At 47.5% G+C, this 18,890-nt stretch overlaps 1 protein-coding gene and 1 pseudogene across 1 annotated transcript in view; one reads left to right on the top strand and one right to left on the bottom strand.

Annotated features, from left to right (window-relative positions):
- The window catches only part of FAM50A (family with sequence similarity 50 member A), a 45,686-nt gene that overhangs the window by 26,155 nt on the left and 641 nt on the right, over positions 1-18,890 (top strand). Inside the window, exons 4-5 of the mRNA XM_063935796.1 lie at positions 2,057-2,214; positions 10,737-10,813. Coding sequence (XP_063791866.1) covers positions 2,057-2,214; positions 10,737-10,813 — 235 coding nt within the window. The remainder of the gene's footprint in view (positions 1-2,056; positions 2,215-10,736; positions 10,814-18,890) is intronic.
- LOC134949980 (5S ribosomal RNA) lies at positions 15,152-15,270 on the bottom strand (annotated as a pseudogene).

Below are 18,890 nucleotides of genomic sequence, written 5' to 3'. Positions count from 1 at the left end.
CCTCTGAACAAAATATCCAAAATACAGTCAAGGATTCAGGAGCTGCTACACAGTCAAAAGGTATCCATTCACGTAGCAATGTGTGTGATGGGGTTGATGGTGTCGACATTCAACATGGTGGAGTATGCTCAGTTCCACTCGAGGCCTCTGCAACGTCTGATTCTTTCCAAATGGAATGGTTTTCATCAGACAATAAAAACGTAGACTATGGTCCTTCCTCTGGAAGTAAGGAAGTCATTAGCCTGGTGGCTACAGACATCCCATCTGGACAAAGGGAGACCCTTTTGGATATCGGATTGAGAAATTCTGATAACGGATGCCAGTCTTCAGGGCTGGGAAGCAGTGTCAGGAAAGAGTTGCTTTCAGGGGCAGTGGACCAAGAAGAAAGTTACCTGCCAATAAATATATTGAAACTTCGGGCCATATATATGGCACTTATTCAAGCAAAGGACATCGTTCAGGGGAAACCAGTCCAAATCCACTCGGACAATGTTGGGGTACGCTACTGCCATTGCAATCAGGGAGGAACTTGCAGCCAAAACACAATGGAGGTAAGTCAAATCTTTAAAGTGGGCAGAACTTCATCTTCTTTCCTTGTCCGCAGTGTTCATTCTGGGAGTTCTAAACGGGGAAGCGGATATTCTTGGTTGACACGCCATTAATGCAAACAAATGGGCTTTACACTCTGAGGTCTTCCAAATGCTGGTAGACAAGTGGGGGTTACTGACGATAGATCTCACGGCGTCCTGTCAGAACAACAAAGTTCCCGCATACGGGTCAAGAACAAAGGATCCCAGTGAGATGGGACTTTCGTCTGGCCTATGTGTTTCCACCAATCACCCTGGTGCCCAGGGTGAGGCGAAAGGCAAAACAAGGAAGGGGCGCCGTGATAGTAATAGCTCCGGCTTGGCCCAGAAGACATTGGTACACAGACCTGCAGAGACGGTCAATGGATGCTCCATTTCTACTCCCTCAACATCCAGATCGACTGTCTTTGACGGCGTGGCTCTTGAGACTTCCATCCTGAAGTCAAGAGGATTATCACAACAGGTAATTCAAACAATGCTCAGAGCAAGGAAACCATCCTCAGCTCGCATTTATTACCTAATTTGGCAGGCCTATATTCAATGGTGCAGTGACAGGAAATTTGATCCTAGGGTCTTTCAGAGTTTCCAGAGTCTTGGCATTCCTTTAGGCAGGAATGGACAAAGGTCTAAGGGTGGCTTCCTTGAGAGTGCAAGTGTCAGCATTGACTGTATGGTTCCACAAGAAAATTGCTAACCTATTCTTCATTCTCTATGGATTTCACAAGAGAGGATGTCCTGCTACTAAACAGACGCTGGCAAGGTGGCTTCGGATGACTATTTCAGAAGCATATTCTCAGGCTGATCTCCCTACTCCGGCTAATGTCTCTGCTCACGCTACTCGTAAGGTAGGTCCATCATGGGCAGCACAATGTGGTGCTTCAGCAGAACAGATATGTAAGGCAGCCACATGGTCTGCCATTAACACATTCATTAGACATTATGCCTCTCAGGACGCTGAATTTGGGCGAAGGATTCTTCTGTCCAATCAGGAGCGTCCCCACCACTAAATTGCTCTGGGAAATCTCATTGTTATCCTGTGGATAACCTGTGGTCCCTGACGGAGAAATATACGGTATGGTAGACTTACCGTTGATAACTCTATTTCTCCTAAGTCTACAGGATCCACAGGGATCCCACCCTGACACACCTGATTTGAGGATCCTTTTACTTACTAACCTCTTCCTTCTTGTACGGAAGGGTGTGCATGTGTGTTCTTCTCGCCTGATTAGGGCTCTCTTTGATGCTCCTGCCTAGTGCTTTGGAAAACAACTGAATTGCCTGAGCCAGGAGGCAGGGATATATGGATGGGCCCGTTGCATTCTGGGAGGCCGAATGCTTTGATCGTTTGGTGCCAATCCAGTCGCTACCTCATATCCCAATGTTATCCTGTGGACTTAGGAGAAATAGTTATCAACTGTAAGTTTACCATAACGTATATTTCATGTGTGGGTGCTTGTCTGTGTCTGCAGAAAGTTGGAAAAGCAGAGGGAGAGAGACAGAAAGAATGAGCAGAAAAGGAAAATTGCCAGCTTGTCATTTAATCTGGAAGAAGATGAGGAGGAAGAGGATGATGAAGATGAGGAGGAGGAGGAGGAGGAAGAAGAGGAGGAAGAAATGGAGAAGGAAGGTAATAAATACATAGTTGTATTGTACCTAGCAGACACTTGGACTTTGTATAAAGGGGGGTGCAGGCTGGATGTATGTGAAGGCCAATGATGCTGCTACAGGGGAACGCTTGCTCTCATTCACATGACACGCATTCCTCTTGGTTGTGTAATGTCCATGTGGTGTCCACTAAGCCGCATATAAGATACGTCCCCCTTTCCCGGACCTGGGGAAACACCTACCTAGTAGCAGTGTGTGGGGTAAATGCACTAAGAATCGCGTTTGACTTCTAAACCAAACACTGGAAGTCGCCGGCAGTTCAGTTCAGAATCACGAATTTACTAAAGAGCAGTTTTGAGTGTCTTTTGAACCGGTTTCTGCTGCCCCGTTTATAGTAGATTCCCCAGCCAAATAGAAGTATGTATACGCTGACAGTTTGCAGTATGACCTGTATTTGCTGTATGACCTGTGCTTGCTGTGTGACCCGTGTGTGCTGTGTGACCCGTGTGTGCTGTGTGACCCGTGTGTGCTGTGTGACCCGTGTGTGCTGTGTGACCCGTGTGTGCTGTGTGACCCATGCTTGCTGTGTGACCCGTGTTTGCTGTGTGACCTGTGTTTGTTGACAGTTTTCAGTATGACCTGTGTTTGCTGTATGACCTGTGTTTGCTGACAGTTTGCAGTATGACATGTGTTTGCTGACAGTTTGCAGTATGACCTGTGTTTGCTGTATGACCTGTGTTTGCTGACAATTTGCTGTATGATCTTTGTTTGCTGACAGTTTTCAGTATGACCTGTGTTTGCTAACAGTTTGCTGCATGACCTGTGTTTGCTGTATGATCTTTGTTTGCTGTATGACCTGTGTTTGCTGACAATTTGCTGTATGACCTGTGTTTGCTGTATGACCTGTGTTTGCTGACAGTTTGCTGTATGATCTTTGTTTGCTGACAGTTTGCAGTATGACCTGTTTGCTGTATGACCTGTGTTTGCTGACAGTTTGCTGTATGAGCTTTGTTTGCTGACAGTTTGCAGTATGACCTGTGTTTGCTGACCGTTTGCTGTATGATCTTTGTTTGCTGACAGTTTTCAGTATGACATGTTTGCTGTCAGTTTTCAGTATGACCTGTGTTTGCTGTATGACCTGTGTTTGCTGACAATTTGCTGTATGATCTTTGTTTGCTGACAGTTTTCAGTATGACCTGTGTTTGCTGTATGACCTGTGTTTGCTGTATGACCCATGTTTGCTGACAGTTTGCTGTATGACCTGTGCTTGCTGTGTGACCCGTGTTTGCTGTGTGACCCGTGTTTGCTGTGTGACCCGTGTTTGCTGTGTGACCCGTGCTTGCTGTGTGACCTGTGCTTGCTGTGTGACCTGTGCTTGCTGTGTGACCCGTGTTTGCTGTGTGACCTGTGTTTGTTGACAGTTTTCAGTATGACCTGTGTTTGCTGTATGACCTGTGTTTGCTGTATGACCTATGTTTGCTGACAGTTTGCTGTATGATCTTTGTTTGCTGACAGTTTTCAGTATGACCTGTGTGTTTGCTGACAGTTTGCTGTATGACCTGTGTTTGCTGACAATTTGCTGTATGATCTTTGTTTGCTGACAGTTTTCAGTATGACCTGTGTTTGCTGACAGTTTGCAGTATGACCTGTGCTTGCTGTGTGACCCGTGTTTGCTGTGTGACCCGTGTTTGCTGTGTGACCTGTGCTTGCTGTGTGACCCGTGTTTGCTGTGTGACCTGTGTTTGTTGACAGTTTTCAGTATGACCTGTGTTTGCTGTATGACCTATGTTTGCTGACAGTTTGCTGTATGATCTTTGTTTGCTGACAGTTTGCAGTATGACCTGTGTTTGCTGTATGACCTGTGTTTGCTGACAGTTTGCTGTATGAGCGTTGTTTGCTGACAGTTTGTAGTATGACCTGTGTTTGCTGACAATTTGCTGTATGATCTTTGTTTGCTGACAGTTTTCAGTATGACCTGTGTTTGCTAACAGTTTGCTGTATGACCTGTGTTTGCTGTATGATCTTTGTTTGCTGTATGACCTGTGTTTGCTGACAATTTGCTGTATGATCTTTGTTTGCTGACAGTTTTCAGTATGACCCGTGTTTGCTGTATGACCCATGTTTGCTGTGTGACCCGTGTGTGCTGTGTGACCCGTGTGTGCTGTGTGACCCGTGTTTGCTGTGTGACCCGTGTTTGCTGTGTGACCCGTGTTTGCTGTGTGACCCGTGCTTGCTGTGTGACCCGTGTTTGCTGTGTGACCTGTTTGTTGACAGTTTTCAGTATGACCTGTGTTTGCTGTATGACCTGTATTTGCTGTATGACCTATGTTTGCTGACAGTTTGCTGTATGATCTTTGTTTGCTGACAGTTTTCAGTATGACCTGTGTTTGCTAACAGTTTGCTGTATAACCTGTGTTTGCTGACAATTTGCTGTATGATCTTTGTTTGCTGACAGTTTGCAGTATGACCTGTGTTTGCTGTATGACCTATGTTTGCTGACAGTTTGCTGTATGAGCTTTGTTTGCTGACAGTTTGCTGTATGAGCTTTGTTTGCTGACAGTTTGCAGTATGACCTGTGTTTGCTGACCGTTTGCTGTATGATCTTTGTTTGCTGACAGTTTTCAGTATGACATGTTTGCTGTCAGTTTTCAGTATGACCTGTGTTTGCTGTATGACCTGTGTTTGCTGACAATTTGCTGTATGATCTTTGTTTGCTGACAGTTTTCAGTATGACCTGTGTTTGCTGTATGACCTGTGTTTGCTGTATGACCCATGTTTGCTGACAGTTTGCTGTATGACCTGTGCTTGCTGTGTGACCCGTGTTTGCTGTGTGACCCATGTTTGCTGTGTGACCCGTGTTTGCTGTGTGACCCGTGCTTGCTGTGTGACCTGTGCTTGCTGTGTGACCCGTGTTTGCTGTGTGACCTGTGTTTGTTGACAGTTTTCAGTATGACCTGTGTTTGCTGTATGACCTGTGTTTGCTGTATGACCTATGTTTGCTGACAGTTTGCTGTATGATCTTTGTTTGCTGACAGTTTTCAGTATGACCTGTGTGTTTGCTGACAGTTTGCTGTATGACCTGTGTTTGCTGACAATTTGCTGTATGATCTTTGTTTGCTGACAGTTTTCAGTATGACCTGTGTTTGCTGACAGTTTGCAGTATGACCTGTGCTTGCTGTGTGACCCGTGTTTGCTGTGTGACCTGTGCTTGCTGTGTGACCCGTGTTTGCTGTGTGACCTGTGTTTGTTGACAGTTTTCAGTATGACCTGTGTTTGCTGTATGACCTATGTTTGCTGACAGTTTGCTGTATGATCTTTGTTTGCTGACAGTTTGCAGTATGACCTGTGTTTGCTGTATGACCTGTGTTTGCTGACAGTTTGCTGTATGAGCGTTGTTTGCTGACAGTTTGTAGTATGACCTGTGTTTGCTGACAATTTGCTGTATGATCTTTGTTTGCTGACAGTTTTCAGTATGACCTGTGTTTGCTAACAGTTTGCTGTATGACCTGTGTTTGCTGTATGATCTTTGTTTGCTGTATGACCTGTGTTTGCTGACAATTTGCTGTATGATCTTTGTTTGCTGACAGTTTTCAGTATGACCCGTGTTTGCTGTATGACCCATGTTTGCTGTGTGACCCGTGTGTGCTGTGTGACCCGTGTTTGCTGTGTGACCCGTGTTTGCTGTGTGACCCGTGTTTGCTGTGTGACCCGTGCTTGCTGTGTGACCCGTGTTTGCTGTGTGACCTGTTTGTTGACAGTTTTCAGTATGACCTGTGTTTGCTGTATGACCTGTATTTGCTGTATGACCTATGTTTGCTGACAGTTTGCTGTATGATCTTTGTTTGCTGACAGTTTTCAGTATGACCTGTGTTTGCTAACAGTTTGCTGTATAACCTGTGTTTGCTGACAATTTGCTGTATGATCTTTGTTTGCTGACAGTTTGCAGTATGACCTGTGTTTGCTGTATGACCTATGTTTGCTGACAGTTTGCTGTATGAGCTTTGTTTGCTGACAGTTTGCTGTATGAGCTTTGTTTGCTGACAGTTTGCAGTATGACCTGTGTTTGCTGACAGTTTGCTGTATGATCTTTGTTTGCTGTCCGTTTTCAGTATGACCTGTTTGCTGTCCGTTTTCAGTATGACCCGTGTTTGCTGACAGTTTGCAGTATGACCTGTGTTTGCTGTATGATCTTTGTTTGCTGTATGACCTGTGTTTGCTGACAATTTGCTGTATGATCTTTGTTTGCTGACAGTTTTCAGTATGACCTGTTTGCTGTCAGTTTTCAGTATGACCTGTGTTTGCTAACAGTTTGCTGTATGACCTGTGTTTGCAGTATGACCTGTGTTTGCTGACAGTTTGCTGTATTATCTTTGTTTGCTGACAGTTTGCAGTATGACCTGTGTTTGCTGTATGACCTGTTTGCTGTCAGTTTTCAGTATGACCTGTGTTTGCAGTATGACCTGTGTTTGCTGTATGACCTGTGTTTGCTGACAGTTTGCTGTATTATCTTTGTTTGCTGACAGTTTTCTGTATGACCTGTGTTTGCTGTATGACCTATGTTTGCTGACAGTTTGCTGTATGATCTTTGCTGACAGTTTGCAGTATGACCTGTGTTTGCTGTATGACCTGTGTTTGCTGACAGTTTGCTGTATGATCTTTGTTTGCTGACAGTTTGTAGTATGACCTGTGTTTGCTGACAATTTGCTGTATGATCTTTGTTTGCTGACAGTTTTCAGTATGACCTGTGTTTGCTAACAGTTTGCTGTATGACCTGTGTTTGCTGTATGATCTTTGTTTGCTGTATGACCTGTGTTTGCTGACAATTTGCTGTATGATCTTTGTTTGCTGACAGTTTTCAGTATGACCCGTGTTTGCTGTATGACCCATGTTTGCTGTGTGACCCGTGTGTGCTGTGTGACCCGTGTTTGCTGTGTGACCCGTGTTTGCTGTGTGACCCGTGTTTGCTGTGTGACCCGTGCTTGCTGTGTGACCCGTGTTTGCTGTGTGACCTGTTTGTTGACAGTTTTCAGTATGACCTGTGTTTGCTGTATGACCTGTATTTGCTGTATGACCTATGTTTGCTGACAGTTTGCTGTATGATCTTTGTTTGCTGACAGTTTTCAGTATGACCTGTGTTTGCTAACAGTTTGCTGTATAACCTGTGTTTGCTGACAATTTGCTGTATGATCTTTGTTTGCTGACAGTTTGCAGTATGACCTGTGTTTGCTGTATGACCTATGTTTGCTGACAGTTTGCTGTATGAGCTTTGTTTGCTGACAGTTTGCTGTATGAGCTTTGTTTGCTGACAGTTTGCAGTATGACCTGTGTTTGCTGACAGTTTGCTGTATGATCTTTGTTTGCTGACAGTTTTCAGTATGACCTGTTTGCTGTCCGTTTTCAGTATGACCTGTGTTTGCTAACAGTTTGCTGTATGACCTGTGTTTGCAGTATGACCTGTGTTTGCTGACAGTTTGCTGTATTATCTTTGTTTGCTGACAGTTTGCAGTATGACCTGTGTTTGCTGTATGACCTGTTTGCTGTCAGTTTTCAGTATGACCTGTGTTTGCAGTATGACCTGTGTTTGCTGTATGACCTGTGTTTGCTGACAGTTTGCTGTATTATCTTTGTTTGCTGACAGTTTTCTGTATGACCTGTGTTTGCTGTATGACCTATGTTTGCTGACAGTTTGCTGTATGATCTTTGCTGACAGTTTGCAGTATGACCTGTGTTTGCTGTATGACCTGTGTTTGCTGACAGTTTGCTGTATGATCTTTGTTTGCTGACAGTTTTCAGTATGACCTGTGTTTGCAGTATGACCTGTGTTTGCTGTATGACCTCTGTTTGCTGACAGTTTGCTGTATGATCTTTGTTTGCTGTCCGTTTGCAGTATGACCTGTGTTTGCTGACAGTTTGCAGTATGACCTGTGTTTGCTGACAGTTTGCAGTATGACCTGTGTTTGTTGACAGTTTGCAGTATGACCTGTGTTTGCTGTATGACCTGTTTGCTGTCAGTTTTCAGTATGACCTGTGTTTACTGTATGACCTATGTTTGCTGACAGTTTGCTGTATGATCTTTGCTGACAGTTTGCAGTATGACCTGTGTTTGCAGTATGACCTGTGTTTGCTGACAGTTTGCTGTATGATCTTTGTTTGCTGACAGTTTTCAGTATGACCTGTGTTTGCAGTATGACCTGTGTTTGCTGTATGACCTGTGTTTGCTGACAGTTTGCTGTATGATCTTTGTTTGCTGTCCGTTTGCAGTATGACCTGTGTTTGCTGACAGTTTGCAGTATGACCTGTGTTTGCTGACAGTTTGCTGTATGATCTTTGTTTGCTGTATGACCTGTGTTTGCTGACAATTTGCTGTATGATCTTTGTTTGCTGACAGTTTTCAGTATGACCTGTTTGCTGTCAGTTTTCAGTATGACCTGTGTTTGCTAACAGTTTGCTGTATGACCTGTGTTTTCAGTATGACCTGTGTTTGCAGTATGACCTGTGTTTGCTGACAGTTTGCTGTATTATCTTTGTTTGCTGACAGTTTACAGTATGACCTGTGTTTGCTGTATGACCTGTTTGCTGTATGACCTGTTTGCTGTATGACCTGTTTGCTGTATGACCTGTGTTTGCTGAATGACCTGTTTGCTGACAGTTTGCAGTATGACCTGTGTTTGCTGTATGACCTATGTTTGCTGACAGTTTGCTGTATGATCTTTGCTGACAGTTTGCAGTATGACCTGTGTTTGCAGTATGACCTGTGTTTTAATGTATGACCTATGTTTGCTGACAGTTTGCTGTATGATCTTTGTTTGTTGACAGTTTGCAGTATGACCTGTGTTTGCAGTATAACCTGTGTTTGCAGTATGACCTGTGTTTGCTGTATGATCTGTGTTTGCTGACAGTTTGCTGTATGATCTTTGTTTGCTGACAGTTTTCAGTATGACCTGTGTTTGCAGTATGACCTGTGTTTGCTGTATGACCTGTGTTTGCTGTATGACCTGTGTTTGCTGACAGTTTGCTGTATTATCTTTGTTTGCTGACAGTTTACAGTATGACCTGTGTTTGCTGTATGACCTGTTTGCTGACAGTTTGCTGTATGACCGGTGTTTGCTGAATGACCTGTTTGCTGACAGTTTGCAGTATGACCTGTGTTTGCAGTATGACCTGTGTTTGCTGTATGATCTGTGTTTGCTGACAGTTTGCTGTATGATCTTTGTTTGCTGACAGTTTTCAGTATGACCTGTGTTTGCAGTATGACCTGTGTTTGCTGTATGACGTATGATCTTTGTTTGCTGACAGTTTTCAGTATGACCTGTTTGCTGTCAGTTTTCAGTATGACCTGTGTTTGCTAACAGTTTGCTGTATGACCTGTGTTTGCAGTATGACCTATGTTTGCTGTATGACCTGTGTTTGCTGTATGACCTGTGTTTGCTGACAGTTTGCTGTATTATCTTTGTTTGCTGACAGTTTACAGTATGACCTGTGTTTGCTGTATGACCTGTTTGCTGACAGTTTGCTGTATGACCGGTGTTTGCTGAATGACCTGTTTGCTGACAGTTTGCAGTATGACCTGTGTTTGCTGACAGTTTGCTGTATGACCTGTGTTTGCTGTATGACCTGTGTTTGCTGACAGTTTTCAGTATGACCTGTGTTTGCTGACAGTTTGCAATATGACCTGTGTTTGCTGACAGTTTGCAGTATGACCTGTGTTTGCTGTATGACCTGTGTTTGCTGACAGTTTGCAGTATGACCTGTTTGCTACTGTAAAGGGAAAAAGGTTACTGAATAAAACATTGCATTGAGTCCCCAATCCATTGAGCCTAGGCTCTTACTGGAAAATCAGCATCGGGGCTGAACCAGCTGGTGGGTTTACACCATAGCAAGGGGGCACAAATCTTGGGATCCCCCTGCCATCATGTAAACCACCTCCAAACTATTTAGCCTAGGCCTGGAATTCCTTGGAAAGTGGGGACTCCCTAATAAAGTGGTTCCCGCTCCCGAGGAGCTCACCAGGCCTGTGCGGAAAGCCTGGGGCTATGCCCTGCATCCCTGTTGGCTGGAGGGTTACTGTGTAAAAGCAGATTGTAACTACAGGTCCCAGCAGGCCTGCCCCAGCGTACAAGCATTTGGAGAACTAGAATCACCAGCATGCCTGGACATTACGGGCCTACTGGCACCTGTAGTTCCACTGTAAAAATAAATAAAATAATGACAGTACACAGAGTTATTATTATACACACTCGTCTTACCTACTCCTTGCCTGTGGCTGGTTCCGCTGCAGTAGCGCAGGGTCTGTGTAAAACAGAAAAATGCAGTCAACTGAGCGATAACTTACAGTATGTACAGCGCATTCTGCGGTATGGTGTTTTCTACATGGTCCCCTGCACTAACTATGGTGAAGCACTGATTGGCTAAGGGTCGGATGCTCTCAGCCAATAAGTGGACGGGAGGACTCTGGTTTGCAGCCCATAAGGGGGGCATTCAGTAATAATATGCGCTGCAGAGATCACCTGGTTTCTGACTGTATTTATCTACTTCCCCTCACAGAGCTGCCGAAGAAAAAGAAGAAGCTGGGGAAGAATCCCGACGTGGACACCAGTTTCCTGCCGGACAGAGACCGTGAGGTACAGGGACTTCAATTCATACATAATGTCTCTGCTGTCACTTGCTGGGAGGTGTCAGGGTGTCCGGATGGAGGTATATAGGAGCTGTGTTCTCTGCTGTCACTTGCTGGGAGGTGTCAGGTGTCCGGATGGAGGTGTATAGGAGCTGTGTTCTCTGCTGTCACTTGCTGGGAGGTGTCAGGGTGACCGGATGGAGGTGTATAGGAGCTGTGTTCTCTGCTGTCACTTGCTGGGAGGTGTCAGGGTGTCCGGATGGAGGTGTATAGGAGCTGTGTTCTCTGCTGTCACTTGCTGGGAGGTGTCAGGTGACCGGATGGAGGTATATAGGAGCTGTGTTCTCTGCTGTCACTTGCTGGGAGGTGTCAGGTGTCCGGATGGAGGTATATAGGAGCTGTGTTCTCTGCTGTCACTTGCTGGGAGGTGTCAGGTGACCGGATGGAGGTGTATAGGAGCTGTGTTCTCTGCTGTCACTTGCTGGGAGGTGTCAGGGTGACCGGATGGAGGTGTATAGGAGCTGTGTTCTCTGCTGTCACTTGCTGGGAGGTGTCGGGGTGTCCGGATGGAGGTGTATAGGAGCTGTGTTCTCTGCTGTCACTTGCTGGGAGGTGTCAGGTGTCCGGATGGAGGTATATAGGAGCTGTGTTCTCTGCTGTCACTTGCTGGGAGGTGTCAGGTGACCGGATGGAGGTGTATAGGAGCTGTGTTCTCTGCTGTCACTTGCTGGGAGGTGTCAGGTGACCGGATGGAGGTATATAGGAGCTGTGTTCTCTGCTGTCACTTGCTGGGAGGTGTCAGGTGTCCGGATGGAGGTATATAGGAGCTGTGTTCTCTGCTGTCACTTGCTGGGAGGTGTCAGGTGACCGGATGGAGGTGTATAGGAGCTGTGTTCTCTGCTGTCACTTGCTGGGAGGTGTCAGGTGTCCGGATGGAGGTATATAGGAGCTGTGTTCTCTGCTGTCACTTGCTGGGAGGTGTCAGGTGACCGGATGGAGGTGTATAGGAGCTGTGTTCTCTGCTGTCACTTGCTGGGAGGTGTCAGGTGACCGGATGGAGGTGTATAGGAGCTGTGTTCTCTGCTGTCACTTGCTGGGAGGTGTCAGGGTGACCGGATGGAGGTGTATAGGAGCTGTGTTCTCTGCTGTCACTTGCTGGGAGGTGTCGGGGTGTCCGGATGGAGGTGTATAGGAGCTGTGTTCTCTGCTGTCACTTGCTGGGAGGTGTCAGGTGACCGGATGGAGGTGTATAGGAGCTGTGTTCTCTGCTGTCACTTGCTGGGAGGTGTCAGGGTGACCGGATGGAGGTGTATAGGAGCTGTGTTCTCTGCTGTCACTTGCTGGGAGGTGTCAGGGTGACCGGATGGAGGTGTATAGGAGCTGTGTTCTCTGCTGTCACTTGCTGGGAGGTGTCGGGGTGTCCGGATGGAGGTGTATAGGAGCTGTGTTCTCTGCTGTCACTTGCTGGGAGGTGTCAGGTGTCCGGATGGAGGTATATAGGAGCTGTGTTCTCTGCTGTCACTTGCTGGGAGGTGTCAGGTGACCGGATGGAGGTATATAGGAGCTGTGTTCCCTGCTGTCACTTGCTGGGAGGTGTCGGGGTGTCCGGATGGAGGTATATAGGAGCTGTGTTCTCTGCTATCACTTGCTGGGAGGTGTCGGGGTGTCCGGATGGAGGTGTATAGGAGCTGTGTTCTCTGCTGTCACTTGCTGGGAGGTGTCAGGTGTCCGGATGGAGGTATATAGGAGCTGTGTTCTCTGCTGTCACTTGCTGGGAGGTGTCAGGTGACCGGATGGAGGTGTATAGGAGCTGTGTTCTCTGCTGTCACTTGCTGGGAGGTGTCAGGGTGACCGGATGGAGGTGTATAGGAGCTGTGTTCTCTGCTGTCACTTGCTGGGAGGTGTCGGGGTGTCCGGATGGAGGTATATAGGAGCTGTGTTCCCTGCTGTCACTTGCCTTGAGGTGTCGGGGTGTCCGGATGGAGGTATATAGGAGCTGTGTTCCCTGCTGTCACTTGCTGGGAGGTGTCAGGGTGACCGGATGGAGGTATATAGGAGCTGTGTTCTCTGCTGTCACTTGCTGGGAGGTGTCAGGGTGTCCGGATGGAGGTATATAGGAGCTGTGTTCCCTGCTGTCACTTGCTGGGAGGTGTCAGGTGACCGGATGGAGGTATATAGGAGCTGTGTTCCCTGCTGTCACTTGCTGGGAGGTGTCAGGTGACCGGATGGAGGTATATAGGAGCTGTGTTCCCTGCTGTCACTTGCTGGGAGGTGTCAGGTGACCGGATGGAGGTATATAGGAGCTGTGTTCTCTGCTGTCACTTGCTGGGAGGTGTCGGGGTGTCCGGATGGAGGTGTATAGGAGCTGTGTTCTCTGCTGTCACTTGCTGGGAGGTGTCAGGGTGACCGGATGGAGGTGTATAGGAGCTGTGTTCTCTGCTGTCACTTGCTGGGAGGTGTCGGGGTGTCCGGATGGAGGTATATAGGAGCGGTGTTCCCTGCTGTCACTTGCTGGGAGGTGTCAGGGTGACCGGTTGGAGGTGTATAGGAGCTGTGTTCCCTGCTGTCACTTGCTGGGAGGTGTCAGGGTGACCGGATGGAGGTATATAGGAGCTGTGTTCTCTGCTGTCACTTGCTGGGAGGTGTCAGGTGACCGCGGGAGGTATATAGGAGCTGTGTTCTCTGCTGTCACTTGCTGGGAGGTGTCAGGTGACCGGATGGAGGTATATAGGAGCGGTGTTCTCTGCTGTCACTTGCTGGGAGGTGTCAGGTGACCGGATGGAGGTATATAGGAGCTGTGTTCCCTGCTGTCACTTGCTGGGAGGTGTCAGGTGACCGGATGGAGGTATATAGGAGCTGTGTTCCCTGCTGTCACTTGCTGGGAGGTGTCAGGTGACCGGATGGAGGTATATAGGAGCTGTGTTCTCTGCTGTCACGTGCTAGGAGGTGTCAGGTGACCGGATGGAGGTATATAGGAGCTGTGTTCCCTGCTGTCACTTGCTTGGAGGTGTCAGGGTGACCGGTTGGAGGTGTATAGGAGCTGTGTTCCCTGCTGTCACTTGCTGGGAGGTGTCAGGGTGACCGGATGGAGGTATATAGGAGCTGTGTTCCTTGCTGTCACTTGCTAGGAGGTGTCAGGGTGTCCGGATGGAGGTATATAGGAGCTGTGTTCTCTGCTGTCACTTGCTGGGAGGTGTCAGGTGACCGCGGGAGGTATATAGGAGCTGTGTTCTCTGCTGTCACTTGCTGGGAGGTGTCAGGTGACCGGATGGAGGTATATAGGAGCGGTGTTCTCTGCTGTCACTTGCTGGGAGGTGTCAGGTGACCGGATGGAGGTATATAGGAGCTGTGTTCCCTGCTGTCACTTGCTGGGAGGTGTCAGGTGCCCGGATGGAGGTATATAGGAGCTGTGTTCCCTGCTGTCACTTGCTGGGAGGTGTCAGGTGAACGGATGGAGGTATATAGGAGCTGTGTTCTCTGCTGTCACTTGCTGGGAGGTGTCAGGTGACCGGATGGAGGTATATAGGAGCGGTGTTCTCTGCTGTCACTTGCTGGGAGGTGTCAGGTGACCGGATGGAGGTGTATAGGAGCTGTGTTCCCTGCTGTCACTTGCTAGGAGGTATCTCACAAATTAGATATGATTCCGCACCGGTTCTGAGCTTTCAAGAAAAATAGTAACAATAATGGAGTACCAGAATGACGTATAATGTGTACGAATAATTCGTTTTTTGATGAATAAGTCTGGTGGTGCACCCAGAGTCAGGGGCGAACTAGGAAGAAAAGGAATTACAGAAGACTCTTGTGTGGGTGCACTCTTGTTTTAAATTGTTAGTATGAAAATGTTAAAACATAACTTTTATTATCTCATAATTGCTAGAAAAAAATCCACACTTTTATAATCCACTACAATTAATTAAACAAACTATATTGTTACCCATGTAGACCACCAACATCTATGAGAGGTGTCACCTCTATTTGATGGGTCTATTGGGAATTTTGATCTCACAAAAAAAAAAAAAAAAAAAAAAATTGGAAATGTTCTGGTTAGTCTATGTTAATAGACTTCAGGAGGGATGTAGACACTCAGGCTCTACACCCTGATCCTATCTCACCAGCACAAGCTCAGCTTGTATTAATAGGACCTCCAAGGGTCATTGATCCGAAGTATTATCAGGAGTATAGATCCTTATTCGCATTGGCAAATGTCAGATCTGTGACATGTCAAGGAAGACGGTACTTGGAGAGAGTTAAAGTTTAAGTGACACAGGTCAGATAGATGAGCAGAAAGAGATGATTGAAGAAAAATGTGGTGATCCTGCTGTTGGTTTCGAGTCGAGAAGGTCACGAATTACAACACCGGGTATTCTCTGGGGGTCACCCTCACAGATACTGACCCAGCCCACCACCGTTTTGCTTCCAAGATCGGACGAGATCGGGCTCTGTCGGTGGGGTATGGTAGTAATTCCTTGGGCCTTCTATAGCCGACTCACCAATGAGAGTGCACCTAAGGAAGATTCGGGAGAGAGAGAGAGCAAATAAGGGCGGATCTGCTGTCCATGTTAGGCACAGGGTAACCTGTGGATCATGGATGAGAGTCCGCAGATATATGGAGAGGAATAAAAGTATAGAAAGAAGAAAGAAAGCTTGATGTCAAGACAAAATGCTGTCAGAAATTGACAGTGATAAATACACATAAAATCAGGTAACTGAGAATATCAGGTTATATTCAGTAATTTACTCTATTGACGGAAAATAGAGATAACGAGTAATGGAAAAGAGAGATTGATACACAGCCCCTGAGGGGTACTCGTCATCACACTTATTCACACCTATACTACAAAGGGCAAATACACAAATACTATGTATACCATATCACATAACTGATGAAATAAGAAAAATAGCGGTGTGATAAACCTGCCTGGATTCCTAGATGAACCTGAATAGGTCTGATTAGTATCTTATATAGAGCTACAGAGCTATAGCATCAAGCATTAGTATACAGGTGTTTCAAGTGATCCACAATCTCGGATGTGTATAGGGGGTATCCCTGTTTACAGTATAATCGAGAGTGGGGGTAGACAGGCCCCTGGGATGCTGACTTATAAAATGCTTAGACAAATGTCATTATTAATTCTGTACTCAATGCTATCTAGACAAGGTTACTAAAATAATATAATAACAATAAGTAGTTGGGATAATATTGCTGAAACACGTAGCAATAACAATTTAAGAGAAAAAAGGAAAAACAAGGGAGGGGGGGGGGGAAATGGTGAGGAAAATGTATAGTAACAATCACTGCCCAGATCCCTGGGCTGCCCTGATGACAAAGGGGGGCATGTCGGATTGCTGCCTGGGTATGTGGGATCAAATAAAGAATCAATCCCAGAAGAAACAAAAAATATAGAAAAGTGTACCGGTCCCTGGGTCAGTCACTAAACAATGGGATGCAAAATTCCACTACTTCAGTCCTTGGTTAATGTTGAAGTGATTCATGCTTGGAGGTGTCAGGTGACCGGATGGAGGTGTATAGGAGCTGTGTTCTCTGCTGACACTTGCTGGGAGGTGTCGGGGTGTCCGGATGGAGGTATATAGGAGCTGTGTTCCCTGCTGTCACTTGCTGGGAGGTGTCAGGTGACCGGATGGAGGTATATAGGAGCTGTGTTCTCTGCTGTCACTTGCTGGGAGGTGTCAGGTGACCGGATGGAGGTATATAGGAGCGGTGTTCTCTGCTGTCACTTGCTGAGAGGTGTCAGGTGACCGGATGGAGGTGTATAGGAGCTGTGTTCCCTGCTGTCACTTGCTAGGAGGTGTCAGGTGACCGGATGGAGGTGTATAGGAGCTGTGTTCTCTGCTGTCACTTGCTGGGAGGTGTCAGGTGACCGGATGGAGGTATATAGGAGCTGTGTTCCCTGCTGTCACTTGCTGGAAGGTGTCAGGTGACCGGATGGAGGTGTAGAGGAGCTGTGTTCCCTGCTGTCACTTGCTGGGAGGTGTCAGGTGACCGGATGTAGGTATATAGGAGCTGTGTTCTCTGCTGATACTTGCTGGGAGGTGTCAGGTGACCGGATGGAGGTATATAGGAGCTGTGTTCTCTGCTGTCACTTGCTGGGAGATGTCAGGGTGACCGGATGGAGGTATATAGGAGCTGTGTTCCCTGCTGATACTTGCTGGGAGGTGTCAGGTGACCGGATGGAGGTATATAGGAGCTGTGTTCCCTGCTGATACTTGCTGGGAGGTGTCAGGTGACCGGATGGAGGTATATAGGAGCTGTGTTCCCTGCTGTCACTTGCTGGGAGGTGTCAGGTGACCAGATGGAGGTATATAGGAGCTGTGTTCTCTGCTGTCACTTGCTGGGAGGTGTCAGGTGACCGGATGGAGGTATATAGGAGCTGTGTTCCCTGCTGTCACTTGCTGGGAGGTGTCAGGTGACCGGATGGATGTATATAGGAGCTGTGTTCTCTGCTGTCACTTGCTGGGAGGTGTCAGGGTGACCGGATGGAGGTATATAGGAGCTGTGTTCTCTGCTGTCTCTTGCTGGGAGGTGTCAGGTGACCGGATGGAGGTATATAGGAGCTGTGTTCTCTGCTGTCACTTGCTGGGAGGTGTCAGGTGACCGGATGGAGGTATATAGGAGCTGTGTTCCCTGCTGTCACTTGCTGGGAGGTGTCAGGTGACCGGATGGAGGTATATAGGAGCTGTGTTCTCTGCTGTCACTTGCTGGGAGGTGTCAGGGTGACAGGTTGGAGGTGTATAGGAGCTGTGTTCCCTGCTGTCACTTGCTGGGAGGTGTCAGGTGACCGGATGGAGGTATATAGGAGCTGTGTTCTCTGCTGTCACTTGCTGGGAGGTGTCAGGGTGACAGGTTGGAGGTATATAGGAGCTGTGTTCGCTGCTGTCACTTGCTGGGAGGTGTCAGGGTGACCGGATGGAGGTATATAGGAGCTGTGTTCTCTGCTGTCACTTGCTGGGAGGTGTCAGGTGACCGGATGGAGGTATATAGGAGCTGTGTTCTCTGCTGTCACTTGCTGGGAGGTGTCAGGTGACCGGATGGAGGTGTATAGGAGCTGTGTTCTCTGCTGTCACTTGCTGGGAGGTGTCAGGGTGACCGGATGGAGGTGTATAGGAGATGTGTTCTCTGCTGTCACTTGCTGGGAGGTGTCAGGTGACCGGATAGAGGTATATAGGAGCTGTGTTCTCTGCTGTCACTTGCTGGGAGGTGTCAGGTGTCCGGATGGAGGTGTATAGGAGCTGTGTTCTCTGCTGTCACTTGCTGGGAGGTGTCAGGTGACCGGATGGAGGTATATAGGAGCTGTATTTCCTGCTGTCACTTGCTGGGAGATGTCAGGGTGACCGGATGGAGGTATATAGGAGCTGTGTTTCCTGCTGTCACTTGCTGGGAGGTGTCAGGTGACCGGATGGAGGTATATAGGAGCTGTATTTCCTGCTGTCACTTGCTGGGAGATGTCAGGGTGACCGGATGGAGGTATATAGGAGCTGTGTTCCCTGCTGAAACTTGCTGGGAGATGTCAGGGTGACCGGATGGAGGTATATAGGAGCTGTGTTCTCTGCTGTCACTTGCTTGGAGGTGTCGGGGTGTCCGGATGGAGGTATATAGGAGCTGTGTTCTCTGCTGTCACTTGCTGGGAGGTGTCAGGTGACCGGATGGAGGTATATAGGAGCTGTGTTCCCTGCTGTCACTTGCTGGGAGGTGTCAGGTGTCCGGATGGAGGTATATAGGAGCTGTGTTCCCTGCTGTCACTTGCTGGGAGGTGTCAGGTGACCGGATGGAGGTGTATAGGAGCTGTGTTCTCTGCTGTCACTTGCTGGGAGGTGTCGGGGTGTCTGGATGGAGGTGTATAGGAGCTGTGTTCCCTGCTGTCACTTGCTGGGAGGTGTCGGGGTGTCCGGATGGAGGTATATAGGAGCTGTGTTCCCTGCTGTCACTTGCTTGGAGGTGTCAGGTGACCGGATGGAGGTATATAGGAGCTGTGTTCCCTGCTGTCACTTGCTGGAAGGTGTCAGGTGACCGGATGGAGGTGTATAGGCGCTGTGTTCCCTGCTGTCACTTGCTGGGAGGTGTCAGG

The sequence above is a fragment of the Pseudophryne corroboree genome, chromosome 8 (assembly GCF_028390025.1).
Source record: "Pseudophryne corroboree isolate aPseCor3 chromosome 8, aPseCor3.hap2, whole genome shotgun sequence".
NCBI lineage: Eukaryota > Metazoa > Chordata > Amphibia > Anura > Myobatrachidae > Pseudophryne > Pseudophryne corroboree.
The sequence above is the reverse complement of the archived record's forward strand: the minus strand, read 5'-3'. Positions and strand labels throughout refer to the sequence as shown.